Below are 16404 nucleotides of genomic sequence, written 5' to 3' on the forward strand. Positions count from 1 at the left end.
AATCTTAAGTAAATATAACTTACTAGTTTTTCCCGGTATATTTAGTATTTCTTATATCCTTTTGAAAAGAACTTTGCTTACTCCAAGACCATAAAAACATTCTTCAGTACTATCTTATAGAATTTATTTTTCTCTTGCATGTAATTGCATATTCCTTCTGAGATTGATATCTATATAACATAAGGGTCAAGTTTCATATTGACATCTAATTGACTCAGAATCTTTTTCTGAAAAGATTTTTGTCTCCACTGTGTGCCACCTTTGCAATAAGGAGAAGGGCATGTGTGTCTACGCCTTTTTAGACTCTCTGTTCTATTCCATTATATCGTTTGTCTATTCTTGCACCAATACTGTATTTTCTTAATTATTTTAATTTTACAGTAAGTTTGGGTAATTTTAATTTTCAAGAGTTGCTTTATATTAACTAACTGTGTTGCTTTTCTTGGTAACTGTGCTGGTCATTCTTGGCCTTTTACGTTTAAAAAAAAATTTTGGAATTAGTTTGTTATTTTTCACCAAAAGAAACTTCATAGATGTATTTTGATTGAGATTATATTTAATCTACCAGAATTTGAGGATGATTGACTTTGACAATTTCGAGTCTCCCAATTCATTGACATGACGTATCCCTCCATTCGGTTAGGTCTATCAGAGGTTTTGCCCATCTTTTACTAGGTTTTCACCTAGGTGTTTCACGTTTTTGACATTATTTGTATTTCTTTTAGTGAAAGTGTCCTAGGAATGAATTATTTCTGACTTATTTTCACCTTTTAATTTTTTTTAATTTTGACCTAATTTGAGACCTGAAAGTTGCAAAAATAATATAAAAATTCCCAGATGACTTTTACCTGGATCTTCCAATATTAGTATTTTGCTTTAGTCTTCCTCTCTTTCTCTCCCTCTCTGTCCCCCTCCTGCCCCATTTCTCCATAAATATGTAAAGTCTTTCTGAGTTAGGTTGCAGTCATCAAGTCCTTTTATCCATAAAATAATTCAAGAAATTTCCTTATTAACTAAAGTTCAGTCAAGTCCTTAGTTGACTTCAACCCCAGATGACATCTAAGTGCAACTACATGAAAGATCCCAAGACACAACTGCCAAGTTGAGTCTTTCTCAAATTACTGACCCAGGAAGACTTAAGAAAATGAAGACTGTGGAGAGATATATACATATACATATATATATGTGTGTGTATATATATGTAGCTTCAGAGGCTGTTTTTATAATTTGTTATACAGCAGTGTAGTCGGAACACTTACTATGTGGCCTGCACTTCTAAATAGGGGTGCATTTGTCCTATGACCTTCCACTTTATTGATTCTCCCTTATGCTGAGCTCATGTCCTGATATGCTCATTCTTCAGTTCTTAATTTCAACTAGTAAGTTTTTCAGCTCTAGAATTTTTATTTGTTGTTGTTGTTGTTATCATTATTTGTTTTTTTCCATCAGGGTGCACATTTTGTCAGTTAATTCCATGGGCACCTTAATCAAGGCTCTTTAAATTCTCTGTCAAGTAACTCTAGAAGCTGAGTATCCTGGGGAATTGTTTCTAATGTCTACATTTCCTCTTGGTTTCTCATGAGATCTATTTTCAATAAATATCTTTTAAAGTACAGACATTGTAGATGACAAATTGTAGAACTATTTTAGAAAATGTTTTATTTTGCTTCTTCTATTTAGGGATAGATTTAGGGACAGAACTTATTTAACTCATTCTTAGTGCTTGAGACAAAAATTGTGGCACTGTCAGAAGCAGAACTCTCCATAGTGAAGGCGAACACTACAGTTATGAAAACTTTACAACTATGTTTATCTGGGCTTCCCTAAAGGCTCAGTGGTAAAGAATCCAGCAGCCAATGCAGGAAATACAGGAGATGACATTTTGATTCCTGGTTGGGGAAGATCCCCTGGAGGAGGAAATGTCAATCCATTCCAGTATTCTTGCCTCAAAAATCCCATGGACAAGGGGGCTGGTGTACTACAGTCCATAGGGTCAAAAAGAGTTGGAAACTACTGAGCAACTATGTTACATTTTTCTTCTCAGACCCCACTGCTTGTCTTTATTTAGTTTATTCAGTTTCCTGTTTTTCAATCACCAACACCCTGATCATTGCTGTTTCTGCAGGAAACCAGATCCAGGTGCTGCCCCATTGCAATGACTCCCTGTCAGAATCAGCAGGCTCTGCAGCCTCAGAGGAGAGCGCCCCCTACTGCTCAGGTGAGGGTCCCACAGGACAGAAGACCCTTCTCATTCCCCAGGTCACCGCCCCATTGTCCCATTTCTCTCTCCTCAGACAGCAGACAGCTCCGCCTGGTGGACGGGGGCGGTCCCTGCGCCGGGAGAGTGGAGATCCTTGACCAGGGCTCCTGGGGCACCATCTGTGATGACGGCTGGGACCTGGACGATGCCCGCGTGGTGTGCAGGCAGCTGGGCTGTGGAGACGCCCTCAACGCCACGGGGTCTGCTCACTTCGGGGCAGGATCAGGGCCCATCTGGCTGGACGACCTGAACTGCACAGGAAATGAGTCTCACGTGTGGAGGTGCCCTTCCCGGGGCTGGGGGCGGCACGACTGCAGACACAAGGAGGACGTGGGGGTCATCTGCTCAGGTCTGCGCTGCACACTGTCCACAGGCTGGGGGAGGGGTGGGGCCCAGGAGGACGGGGTCTGAGCCCTGATGGAGAGATGCTGAAAGGACCAGAGTAGGAGGCTTCCTCCCGTGGAGCCTGTCTTTCCAGTAGACGTGAAGACGAGGTGCTTTCACTTCCTCCTGCATCAGCTGAGATTCTGGTCCTTTCTTCTCACCACTGTTTCCTGGCAGAGCCGTTTCTGACAGTTAACACTTGAAATCCATGATTAATTCAAGTTAACACTTGAAAACACTTGAAAGCTCTTTCTGCTTGAAATCCTGGGCTCCCCCAGTTGGTCCAGTGGAAATAACCTGCCTGCCAATGAAGGACATGTAAGAGATGTGGGTTCAGTCCCTGGGTTTGGAAGATCCCCTGGAGGAGGGCATGGCAACCCATTCCAGTATTCTTGCCTGAGAATCCCATGGACAGAGGAGCCTGAGATAGTGAAAACTCAGATTTTTCCTTTACAGTTCTTTTTGCTAGGAGTCTGAAGAGAGTCTCCATGGGTCACATCTCAGTGTCCACAGGGCTGTGTTCTTCCTGGAGTCTCTGGGAGGCCTCCTTTCCCATCCTTTTGTGGTTTCTGTGTGGCCTCGTTTCTTGTCTCAGAGCAATCTTTTAAACAACAGTGCCTCTTCCAACCATTCTCCCTCACTCACATTTCCTTCTGAATGGAGCTGGGAAAGATGATGCATTTCTCAGTGTAGCGGGTTTAAAGATGTTAGGCGGCACTCACATAGTTGCTCCTTAATATTTGAGCTTTATCTCTCCATCCCAAGGTCCTTATTAATCACATCTGTAAAGTCCCTTTTGAAATGAAGGTAATATATCACAGGTTCCAGGATTAGGCTGTGGATATCTCTGGGGCTCCATTATTCTGTCGACCACATCACTGTCCACATCACTTTCCATTCTTTTAGATGTTTTGTCAGGAAGCAAGAATCAGCTCCTATCACTGCAGGTGCACTAGTTGGCCTTGCTGTCTGTTCATATCTACACTGTTGTGGCAGAAATAGGTGTACAGATGTTAATGGACAAAGTCAGGTGAAAGGGAGACAAAAGTTAGTCTTGTCACCCAGTGGGCATCTCCTCTGCTGGGTCAGGGATGTGTGGTCACTACTTCTGGGGGAGAGGAAAACCCAGAGCACTGAGTGCAGTGCTCACCGTGTTCCATCCCCTCCGTTTCAATCTTAGAGTTCCTGGCCCTCAGGATGGTGAGCGAGGACCAGCAGTGTGCTGGGTGGCTGGAAGTTTTCTACAACGGGACCTGGGGCAGTGTCTGCCGCAGCCCCATGGAAGACATCACCGTGTCCATGATCTGCAGACAGCTTGGCTGTGGGGACAGCGGAAATCTCAACTCTTCTGTTGCTCTTAGGGAAGGCTCTAGACCCCGCTGGGTAGATGGAATCCAGTGCCGGAGAGCTGATACCTCTCTCTGGCAGTGCCCTTCTGACTCGTGGAATTACAACTCGTGCTCTCCCAAGGAGGAAGCCTATATCTCGTGTGCAGGTGACTTACTGTCTGTTTCTGTGTCACTCCCAACCATGTAGGGTGCCGTTAGTATGATTTCATATTTTCAGATCTAATTGATGGGTTTTGGTTGAGTCTACAAAATGTAGGTGTATATTTGTATTTGTCTCTGTGTCTGTTTGTTTGCTTTTGTTATGGCAAGCAACTAATTAAAGTTATTCCAGCTGCTGATAAGATGCAGTGAACCTCTCAGCCATGTAGCTGATGTAGCTTCTGTGGTCTTTTGTCATTTGACTATGACAAAAAACCTCAGATACTCGTGTTTGGGGACAAGACCACCCCCAGCTGTCCCTGAACCAGAGCTTCCCATTGTTGCTTCTGCAGGAAGAAGAGCCAAGAGCTGTCCAGCTGCTGCCCCCTGCACAGGTACGTCAGCCTCGCCCCCTCCCCAGGGCCCCAGGGGCTCCTTCCTCCCACCAGGGGAGTCACAGGAGGGGCTGCTGCCTTTTCAGACAGAGAGAAGCTCCGGCTCAGGGGAGGAGACAGCGAGTGCTCAGGGCGGGTGGAGGTCTGGCACAGCGGCTCCTGGGGCACCGTGTGCGATGACTCCTGGAGCCTGGCAGAGGCCGAGGTGGTGTGTCAGCAGCTGGGCTGTGGCCCGGCCCTGGAAGCCGTGCGGGCCGCGGCGTTTGGCCCTGGAAACGGGAGCATCTGGCTGGACGAGGTGCGGTGCGGGGGCCAGGAGTCCTCCCTGTGGGACTGTGCTGCGGAGCCCTGGGGGCAGAGCGACTGCAAGCACGAGGAGGATGCTGGTGTGAGGTGCTCTGGTGAGTGAGGGGCTCGGGGTCCGTCCTGGGTGAGCTGGGGCAGCGCGGGGGCAGTGGGCTGGACCGGGCGTGGTGGGGATTTTGTATTCAGACAGTGTCCCAGTGCTGGGGCTCTGATCTAGGACGGGGGAGCTGGGAGGACTGGACCCTGGTGTTTTGGAGGCTGAGGGGTGACTTCAGGCTCAAGAAGGAAAATAGGGCTGCCCTGCATTCTGGCCAATTCCCTTTACCCAAACTCCTCTTTTTCTCTTTAGGTGCAAGGACATCATTGCCCCCAAATACAGCAGGTATTGTGATCCATCTATGGGCAGGGGAGAGTACTCAGATTCTGGGGACCTGTTCTGTGGATTCTCTGACAGCTAAGGAGAGGAAAGAGTCTGAGGAGCCCCTGGCTTTTGGGGAGGAGCCAGGGCGTTATTTTGGGGAACTCCCCTACCCTGGTTCCCGGAGTCAGAAGGTTCTCATGCCTGAGGTCCAAATGGTTCCGGTTCCCATGTTGCAGATTCTAAGGCTCTCCCACCTGCCCCTGTGTGTTGCTCCTCATCAGTGAGGCGCAGGTCCCAGGACTGTTTGATGTTCTGTCTCTTGAAGCCCAGGGAGAGGGGATGAGGCGGGTCCTCAGAGGCAGTTTAGGCAGGGCAGCTCCCTGACAATCCCTGGCTCTGCCTCGGGGCCGCACTGGCAGGAGTGAGGTTGGCTTGTCTGAGAACGAGACCCAGAGAACCCTAGTCACTGTCAGTGCACTTGTATCTGAGGCTGGGACGCCATTGTCCAGAGCGCCTGGAAATTCTGGCACAGAGGGTTTCTCTGCCCAGGACATTCTCCAACCCTCTTTCCTGTTCTCCTTAGGGACCAGACCAGCCTCGAATCCTCTCCCAGGCATCTTCTCCCTGCCTGGGGCCCTCTGCCTCATCCTGGGGGCCCTTCTCTTCCTGGTCCTCGTCGTCCTGGTGACTCAGGTGCTCAGATGGAGAGCAGAGCGCAGAGGTGGGCTGCAGGGGGAACTGGGGACCAGGGAGCGTGTGTGCAGGCAGGAGATGGGGCGGGTGTGAGGAGGGGAGCCTGGGCCAGGTCTCTGCTCTGAGTTGCAGACTCCATGTGCTCCGTGCTGAGCTCTAAGTGCCGAGTAGACAGAGGCTTTTAGGACTGGTATATGAGCTCTCATAAGTCATAGCCTTGCCTATGAGATGAGACAGAGTTGAAGTTGAGCTGTATTCAGGGCCAGATGAAGGGAGAAGGTGCCAACAGGCGCACTGGGTGGGAAGCTATCCTGAAGTCCTGACAAGCCATGTGTGAGCACTGGGGAGATAAAGGGTGTGTCTGCTGGTTCGGGGTGTCTGGGATGACATCTCTGACCTGCTGGGGGATCTCTCAACCTGCTGGACCGAGGTGTCTGGGGTAGCATCTCTGACCTGCTGGGGGATCTCTCAGCCTTATCCAGCTATGAAGATGCTCTTGCTGAAGCAGTGTATGAGGAGCTCGATTACCTTGTGTCATGGAAGGAGGGTCTTCTGGATAGCCCAGGTGGGTGTCTCTGCCTGCCCTCCTGGGACCTCTGGTTGTCACCTCCCATTGGCTGTGTGCATCTTCTCAGCATCCGCAGCCCCCAGGTGTGCCCCAGACTCACAGAGGCAGCTCCTCCAAAGTGGTAGGATGGCCTATCAGAGCCCTGTGAGGCCCCAGCCTCCGTCTACGCTGCATGAGCCAGGCCTGTTCCTTCTCAACCTTAACACTGGTCCCTTGGGTGTGGGGAGGGTCATTCTGTGTATTGTGTGATGTTTGTCTCCACATTAGGCGTCCTGTCAGATGGTGAGGACCACGATGACACCAGATCTGCTCCAGGTAATAGAGATGGACCCGCCTCAGCTGGGTGTTGGGGAGGAGAGTTTCCATCATAGAGATGAGAGGCAAGGGAAACAGTCTTCCTTTCATGGAGCAGTAGCATCCCTTGTATTGAGATGGAGTCCATCCTTCCCCTTCTCTGGCTGTTGTGTGATGTCTCACATTTGCAGTTGGGCTCTCTGTGTCCAGAATCACAACAGAAACACAATGTTTCTAAAAATAACATCTGGAAAGCACAATTTGTCAAAACGCTTTAGTCATGCTTAATGGTATAAGAGTTCCTTTGAGAAAGATGTGTAAAATCATGTTTTGGCTTATGGAGACTTCAAACTGAAACATGGTCTTACAAGAAAAAAAATCTTTTGAAACAATGTGCCTCTCTATAGCGGCTCAGAAACTCTGAGTCAGAAGGGATCGTTGGTATTTCCCAGACAAACCCCCTTACCGTGGTTTCATCTGACCCCTGCTCTGCCCTCAGAAGCCCCAGATCAGAGGACTGATGCTCCTGGTGAGGGTTATGATGATGCTGAAGAGGTACCAGTGCCTGGGGCTCCTCCTGCCTCTCAGGTGAGCGAAGAGGAAGTGCTCCCAGTGAAGGAACATGGGATGAGGTCTCAAACAGGTGAGTGGGGTTAGCTCATCTCCTGCAGTCTTCAGTCTCTGTCCTCGAAATGGTGAATTTGAACTTCTCAATGCCCAGCCTCTCTAGAATTTCAAAACATCAGTAACCTCATGCATTTGATGGGCTTCCCTGGTGTCTCAGATGGTAAAGAATCTGCCTGCAATGCAGGAGACCCGGGTTTGATCCCTGGTTGGGAAGATCTCTTGGAGAAGGGAATGGCAACTCACTCCAGTATGCTTGCCTGGAGAATCCCATGGAAAGAGGAGTCTGGCAGGCTGTAGTCCATAGTGTCACAGAGTTGGATGTGACAGTCTCAACTGTATACTGTCTTTAATGCTATCACACTCCTTGGCAGTGAGAAATCATTCTCCTTTTGGCATTTAAGTCTCCATGCTGCAACATAAATTTTCACTTTATATGTGATATGCTTGCTTTAAAATGTACAGATTAGGGCATTTCCTGACAATCCAGTGGTTAGGACTCTGCACTTTCACTGCTAGGACCTGAGTTCAATCCCTGGTCAAGCAACTAAGATCCCACAAGCATTGTTCAGTGGCCAAAAGGAAAAGAAAACTTGAGTATTTGAGCATATTTATGAAATCCACAAGTAGAACAAGTGTTTTGATAACTCCTCTGTGCTGTCTTATACATGAAAGGTAGTCAACGATTTTTTAAAATGTAGTGCAGTATTGAATTTGTGAGGTATTCTGATAATTTAAGATGAGCTCTGTTTATATGTCAGCACTAAAGTACAAAATCTATGATGTGCAGTGGCCTTAACAATAAGCCATGTTGGTAGTTCATAGACCAGAGTTTGTGGTCAGCTACAGTCTAATTTGCTCCAGACTTTTCAGCAGCCGAGAGAAGACACTCATTCTCTAGAAAAGACAATTTCTCCATCTGAGGGCCTGTGTGGTCCCTGGGAAGGGGCCTCCTGTGGCTGCACCTTGATACTATTTGTGGGCATTTGGGAACAGGAGTTAACTAAGAGCAGAGCTGGTTTGTGAGTGAGGAACGCAGATTTTCCTGTCTCCACCATCCCTCTCATGGTGATTTCATGTCTGTCAGTTGTGAGAGGAGAACATTAAATTCGTTGCTATGTTCTTACTGTTCCTGGGCATCTCCTTGCTGATTGTGTTGCCTGGAGGCAGGTCTTCCCAGAGCTCCTATGTGAGCACAGGTCTCCTGTGACGCAGGGTTTCCACATGAGCTGAGGCCCCAGAGTTCACATGGATTGGATCTGAGAGGACAGCCCGGGTCCATCCTCCCTGTAACTGATGTGAAGTAGCCTGAGCCTCCTGCCCACTCCTGGGTCCCAGGGGTGCTTTGTTATCACCACTTAATTGACTCACTTCCACAACAAGGTCTGTTCCCCTTTGTCTCAGTTCTAATCATGCTTTTCTTTACTATTTCAGGCTCTTCTCTGTTCATCTTTGGAGAGGAAGCTGATCCTGGGGAAGGAGAAGAGAGCCCGTGGCTGATCCAGGGGAACAAAGGGGACCCTGGGTATGATGACGTTGAACTCGGTACCCCAGGAACATCCACAGTGACTTTCCCATGACCTTGTATTAAATATGCGATGAAGCCTCAGATATTCTAATTGCCTGTATTTCAATAGAGTAAGGCTGACCTGTAATTGTGTTATATGGAAATTGTTCAAAATGAAGTATTCTGAATAAAGTAACTTTTTGCTGTGTTGCTAATTTAGCAAGTTCCATGTCAAATGCTTTGAAAGGATTGGTCTGGTTCTCAAACACCATTTTCCTCAAAGGAAAACAAGATATACTGCCCTGTTTTCTCACCTCCTTCAAAGGCTAATTAGGCCATGACTTTGCCTGGGATCACAAATGCTCCAGGTCACTCTTGCTTAGAAAAAGCATCTACACTTGGTCCATATTCACACCCTCATTCCTCGCAAGATGAACTTGTTGACCAAAAAATATATTCAGAACCTGATAGAGTTAGTTTATTTGGTGGGAATGTTTAGGACTCCAGGCCCTGGAGACTGCATCTCAGTAGCTCTGAGAAAAATGCTTCAAGGAGGCAGGAGGGGAAGTCAGGCTGTATACAAGTTTGCAACAAAGGGAGCAGGCAGTCTGAACATCAAAGATCAGGTATCAAGTTAAGGAAGTTAGCATTCTGTTTGTGGGAAGATGCAAGCCTGTGGACTCACTGAATTCATTCCTTTCATATGCACCTCAGCTATCTGGGGCCAATCCTGTTTCCTTGTTCACCTTAAAGTATGGCAGATGGCTGCTTCTTGCATTGTCCCAGCTCCTCAGCAATCACCATGCAGGGGGTGGCAGCATCCCCTGGATCACAGTTTTGGAGGCCTTCATTCACATTTGAAGGCCAGAAATCGCTGATGACTGTGACATTTCTTGTTTATTGATATGGCAGGAGATATTTTCATTTCACAAACTCATGGAAAAAACCCAATCCTGTATGTTCTTCTCTGAGATGTCACATCACCTGTTTTTAACCTATTCTTGGGCACCAGACTTGGATGTGAGTTTCAAAGTGGGACATTGGCTGGTAGCAGAGAATGGATACAGCTTTCCTTATCCTGCTTAAATTTTCATGGACCAGTTAAAAATTTAACTCTAGGTAACTGCATCTCCCTTTTTCGTTACTCATTCCATAGGTTACTTTATCTGTTTATTCCTCAAGCAGATATAGATTCCTTTTTGCTCTTCTCCCATGTCTAGTTGGTTATCAAATCCTTATGAATCCATTCTTTCCATCCCTTTGTGCTATTTCTTCAGGATGTTGCTATTTCTTGTCTCTCCAGTAATCTATCCTTCTGAGTGAATTATATCAGCTCATATGTCTTTCTAAGTTGATGGAGGGCAAATTGGTGCTCACCACACCCTGCATCCAGGTGGGACAAGAGGGCAAGAAAGTGGAGACCTAGGCAGAGGGGATGCAGAAGAAGTGATGTAGATGGGAAGATCAGGAACATTTGGGTCTTTATGTTTCAAATATGTGGATGGAGGTGTCTGATATGATTGAAAACTTAAAGGAAGAATTTGAGAGTAGTGAACTTCTCTGAAAACATATTGTTTCAAGATTGTGTTAATCTGGTTACTATTGAAAATGTAAACGTGATCCTGCTGCGATTCTTCAGGGTAGAGACAGCTGTCATATAGGAGTGGCCAAGTAAATATTACCTTTACACGATACATAGCCCCCCACCCCCATTCCATCGTGGACATGTGGAGAAGCTGCTGAACTAATATAAGAACTGAGAGTGCTGGCCTGGCTGTGAGCTGAGTCCACCCGGTTACTGCTTAATGGCCTGCATGGTGTCCAGGGCTCCAACCTACGCTCACACTTGCAGTCTTCGTAGTTCTATGCTGTGCTTGGGAATGGGAAGATGCCAAGGACTTCTCCCAGGGCAGCTCACATGGCTATTCACCATTGGGAAGTAATGAAATAAATGACGTATAACGAAAGAAATAAAGTATACCCACCAAGAAGCTCAGTGAACTCCAAAAAACACAGATAAACAATACATTCAGGAAAAGAATATGTGAACAAAATGAGATTAAAAATTTTTCTTATCATTATTATTATTGTTTTTAATGTTTGGTTGCACTGGGTCTTTGTTGCTGCACATGGGCTTTCTCTAATTGCTGCAAGCAGGCACTACTCTTCTTTGCGGAGAGCAGGCTTCTGTACGTGGGGGCTTCCCTTGTTGCGGAGCACAGGCTCTAGGCTCTCAGGCTTCAGTAGTAGTTGCAGCATGCAGGCTCCTATTTGTGGTTTGCAGGTCCTAGAGCATGGGCTCAGTAATTGTGCACAGGCTGAGTGGCTCCGCAGAGGAAATTGATTGTTTTACAGAGACAGAAATCATAAAAAAGGAAGCAACACAGAGTTTGCTGATGGTTTAGTGGTTAGGATTTGATGCTTTCACTGCTGTGCCTGGATTCTATCCTGGTCTGGGAACTGAGATCCCTCAATCTCTGCAGTGAGGCCAAAAAAAGGAGAAGGAACCAAACAGAAATTCTTTTGCTTAAGATTACAATGAATGAAACACAACAAAATGAAAAATGCTACAGAGAGCATCAGCAACAGCAGAAGAATCTGTAATGTAGAAGACAATTGAAATTATCTAGCCAGAAGAAGAGAAGAAAAAAAGAATGAAAAAAAATGTGAAAGAATCTGTGTGAACTACGGGATAACATTCACAGAAACAACCTGCACATTACTGGAGTCCCAGAGAAGGAGGAAGAGACAGAGATTGTGCTTAAAGAAATAATACCAGGTAAGTCCCAAATTGGATCAGATTTAGACTTCCAAGTTCATGTAGCTAATAGGTCACCCCTCAGAGTTCATTCAAAACTATCCTCTCCAAGACACATTTCCTACAATCAAGACAAAGAGAGAATTTTAGAAACATCAAGAGAAAAGTAAATGCTCACAAAAAAGACATCCCCTTAAGAATATCACTGGGTTTCTGAGAATAAATCTGGCAGGGCAGGAGAGACTAGGATGATATATTCAAGCTGATGAAAGTAAAAACCTGCCAACCAAGAATACTTTTCTCAGGAAGGTTGTCTTTCAGAAATGAAGATGACAGAAAGACTTTCCCAAACAAACAACAGTTGAGGAAGTTCACCAACACAGGTTTGTCTTACAAGATTGCCGAAGGGAGTTCAAGCTAAATGCTGCTGCTATTGCTGCTAAGTCGCTTCAGTCGTGTCCAACTCTGTGAGACCCCATAGACGGCAGCCCACCAGGCTCCCCTGTGCCTGGGATTCTCCAGGCAAGAACACTGGAGTGGGTTGCCGTTGCCTTCTCCATTGCATGAAAGTGAAAAGTGAAAGTGAAGTCGCTCAGTCGTGTCCGACTCTTAGTGACCCCATGGACTGCAGCCTACCAAGCTCCTCCGTCCATGGGATTTTCCAGGCAAGAGTCCTGGAGTAGGGTGCCATTGCCTTCTCCGCTTCAAGCTAAATGAAGGATACTAATAATCATATGAAAGAAGATACAACAGATTTGTAAATGTAAATATGTAATCCAATTCAGAAAACTCTAATATACAAAATATACAGTGAAAGTTGCTTAGTCGTGTCCAACTCTTTGTGACCCCGTTGGACTGTCTATGGAATTCTCCATGCCAGAATACTGGAGTGGATAGACTTTCCCTTCTCCAGGGGATCTTCCCAACCCAGGGATCAAACCCAGGTCTCCCACCCAGGTCTGTCCAGATTCTTTATTGGCTGAGCCACAAGGGAAGCCCAAGAATACTGGAGTGGGCAGCCTATCCTTTCTTCAGGGGATCTTCCCAACCCAGGAAACGAACCGGGGTCTCCTGCATTGCAGGTGGATTCTCTACCAACTGAGCTATCAGGGAAGCCCACAAAATATACAATGGACTTGTAAATGTAAATGTGTAATACAACTCAGAATATTCTAATACTGAAGATGGTAGTGTGCTAACCAGTTAACTGTAGTCTAAAGGAAGTATTAAAATAACTATAAAGAAAAGTTTTTTGTTAGTGGATATATAATATAAAGAGAGGAAAATTCTGACATCAAAAAAAGAAAGTGTAAGGGGATAAAAGGTATAGCTTTTGTATGTGATTGAAATTAATTTATCAGTGTAATATATACTGTTGTGTCTGTAAGATGTTATACATGAGTCTCATGGCAACAAAAATGTAAAAACCTACAGTAGAGTCACAAAAAGTAAAGAGAAAGGAGTCAGAGCACACCTTTATCCAAAGTTAGCTCACAGTTCTAACTGTTGTGCAGAACAGTTGAGGTGTCCTGGTCTCTACAGCATCCTTCAGGATCAGCCCCAGAGGACTCTCCTTTCACAGAGTGAAGGATGAATTAGTCTGCTTGTTTTTTTTTTTTTTAAGCAAAAGAACTCTTTCTGCAGCTCATTTCCTTCCTTATGTCATACAGACAGCACAGCTGTACTTTTTAATTGCAAACTTTCTTCCTGTGATATCGCTGTGAGGTTTTAATTGAAAAACTGCCAAATGATAAATCATATGAATACCCTGTCTCCTCCGTTTGGTCTGATTAAGACTTAATAAGAGGCCACATGTTAGTATACTGTGGTTTGTCTTGTGTATCCTTAGAGATAGAGATTTGCAGCGTTCGTTGTGACATGTCTGTTGGTGACAAGCTCCCTCTGTTTGAAAATCAAAACTTGCCCTGTTAATTGCTGAAAACATTTGCCTTTAAACCAAAAATGTCAGTTGGCTAAGTGGTGTCCTCAAAAACAGTTCTCTATATTTAAGATAATTTCTCTTGAATGTCCAGCAGGGTCTAATTCAGTCATTCAATAAACATTATCTGAGCATCTATTAAGTTATAGAGAGTGGAAATACAGAACTTATACTCAGGTACAGGCCTATCTCCAATCCTGGGCCCTGGAAGGGCTTTAGCAGATACTTGCAGCCTGCAGTAGCCTTGGGTAACATGCCCAGATGGGGAAGGAGTCAACGATAAGGAAAAGAGAATCTGTTTACAGACTTTTAGATGTTAAAGGAGGAACACATTTTGCTGTATTTCCAGTGTTCTTAGGCTGATCTGCAGGCTGGACTCAGCTGCATCAAAGCTCCATGTGCAATAGAGCACCAGGTCATAGAGTTCAAGTCTGAGCAACCACTCAGCCTTTGAACTCTGAGTGCCATCCCAGTGGCAGTAAACTTGAGTTTAAGTGGTTTACGAATGACCACCTGCAGGAACTCAATAGCTCTGGAGTAGGTAATACATCAATTCTGAGCAGAGGTGGATTAATCATGAAGGTAATGAAGCCTCACCTGCACAGACTCTCCTTGCACCAACTCCTCCCAAGTTCTGAGGCAGGCCCTAGGGCTGTGCTCACAAGGATATAGGCTTTGAATGTGCTGTTTTCTTGAGTTTGAAAACTTGTTGCTGAACCACGAAAAGACTCCAGGATTCTTGGCCTCCAGAGGAGAAGAATTCAACCCGAGGCCAGAGACGAGGCTTGATTGCTCAGAACTTTTGTGTAATAAAGTTTTATTAAAGTATAAAGGAGACAGAGAAAGCTTCTGACATAGGCATCAGAAGGGGGCAGAAAGAGTACCCCCTTGCTAGTGTTAGCAATGGAGTTATATATTCTCCAATTAGTTATTACAGTGAATCAAAAGAATATCTGGAGGTTGTAAAGACGTCACTAGACCTACTCCCATAATTTACGTTGTAAGATAACAGGATTAGCCAGAAGGTTTTTTCCAGAGACTGTCCTCAAGCAGGATACATTATTGTTATATAATCCTAAGGAATATAGAGGGAAAGAGAAGAAAAAAAGTTTGTCCTTTCTTCCTCCTTGAGAATTCCAGACCCCTCTCTCCTTGGAAACCCCTAGATTTCTTATCAACTGGCCTAGGAAATGACTCTCTCAAGTTGAGGGAAAAAAAATTAGCAAAATTATTTCTTACCCAAAGGTGAAGATTTCTTTCTGTGGAAAATTCTTCAAAGATGGGAATACCAGACAATGTTACCTGCCTCCTGAGAAATCTGTATGCAGGTCAAGAAGCAACAGTTAGAACCAGACATGGAACAAAGAACTGGTTCCAAACTGGGAAAGGAGTACATCAAGGCTGTATATTGTCACCCTGCTTATTTAATTTATATGCAGTGTACATCATGCGAAATGCTGGGTTGGATGAAGCACAAGCTAGAATCAAGATTGCTGGGAGAAATATCAATAACCTTAGATATGCAGATGACACCACCCTTGTGGCAGAAAGTGAAGAGGAACTAAAGAGCCTCTTGATGGAAATGAAAGAGAGTGAAAAAGTGGGCTTAAAACTCAGCATTCAAAAAACAAAGATCACCGCATCTGGTCCCATCACTCCATGGCAAATAGATGGAGAAACAATGGAAACAGTGAGAGACTTTACTTTTTGGGCTCCAAAATCACTGCAGATGGTGACTGCAGCCATGAAATTAAAAGACGCTTGCTTCTTGAAGAATAGTCATGACCAACATAGACAGCATATTAAAAGGCAGAGACATTACTTTGCCAACAAAGGTCCATCTAGTCAAAGCTATGTTTTTTCCAGTTGTCACGTATGGATGTGAGAGCAGGACTATAAAGAAAGTTTAGCACCGAAAAATTGATGCTTTTGAACTGTGGTGTTGGAGAAGACTCTTGAGAGTCCCTTGGATTGCAAGGAGATCCAAGTCAACCCTGAAGGAAACCAGTCCTGAATATTCATTGGAAGGACTGATGCTGAAGCTGAAACTCCAATACTTTGGCCACCTGATGTAAAGAGCTGACTGATTTGAAAAGACCCTGATGCTGGGAAAGATTGAAGACCAGAGGAGAAGAGGACGACAGAGGATGAGCTGCTTGGATTGCATCACCAACTCAATGGCCATGAGTTGAGCAAGCTCCAGGAGTTGGTGATACAGGGAAGCCTGGTGTGCTGCAGTCCATGGGGTCACAAAAAGTTGGACACTACTGATCCACTAAACTGAACTGAAAGGTGAAGAAGTTAATTACGTGCATGGAGCAGTAAATGCAGGAATCAGATTTGTTCAGGAAATCAAGAAGAAACTGAGGGGGCTTAGAAAGCACCTGCTACCTTTTTATTAGTACAGGACTGGTGGAAGGTAAAAATAAGATCAGAGATGATGGACTGACTAACTTAGAGAAAAGGAGAGCTGTTTAAGGATGAAGGTCAAAACGCTAAGAGACAAATTTGGGAAACTGAGCCTGACTGTCAGCACAGAGTGATGTAGAGGGAACAGGAGATGCACCGGGGCGGGTGCACGACAGGACTTAGATCTGGTTGTTTGTAAATCAGAAATGGTGACTGAGAAACAACCAAGCCCAACAGATGAAGCAAGGTGAGCTCAGAGGGAGCAGCTTGGGATGAAGACACAGAAGGAAGAGGAGATCCAGGAACGTACCTGCTTCATGTGACAGATTCTGTCTTCTTTTCAAGTCTTCTTTCTCCTTGGTATCCATCAGAAGAGACTCTGTTCTGCTGCTGGAAAAAGTGACCCCCCAAATCTCAGT

The 16404-nt window shown here is 45.4% G+C and overlaps 1 protein-coding gene across 1 annotated transcript in view; it reads left to right on the top strand.

Annotated features, from left to right (window-relative positions):
• LOC122679938 overlaps window positions 1–9098 on the top strand; it is a 120400-nt gene extending 111302 nt beyond the window's left edge. The window contains 11 exon segments of the mRNA XM_043880796.1: window positions 2126–2218; window positions 2295–2609; window positions 3825–4139; window positions 4485–4526; window positions 4613–4927; window positions 5182–5214; window positions 5777–5914; window positions 6359–6451; window positions 6722–6769; window positions 7248–7391; window positions 8807–9098. Coding sequence (XP_043736731.1) covers window positions 2126–2218; window positions 2295–2609; window positions 3825–4139; window positions 4485–4526; window positions 4613–4927; window positions 5182–5214; window positions 5777–5914; window positions 6359–6451; window positions 6722–6769; window positions 7248–7391; window positions 8807–8952 — 1682 coding nt within the window. The 3' untranslated portion in view covers window positions 8953–9098.
• Window positions 9099–16404: the final 7306 nt, after the last annotated feature.

Source organism: Cervus elaphus, chromosome 22, assembly GCF_910594005.1.
Source record: "Cervus elaphus chromosome 22, mCerEla1.1, whole genome shotgun sequence".
Lineage (NCBI taxonomy): Eukaryota > Metazoa > Chordata > Mammalia > Artiodactyla > Cervidae > Cervus > Cervus elaphus.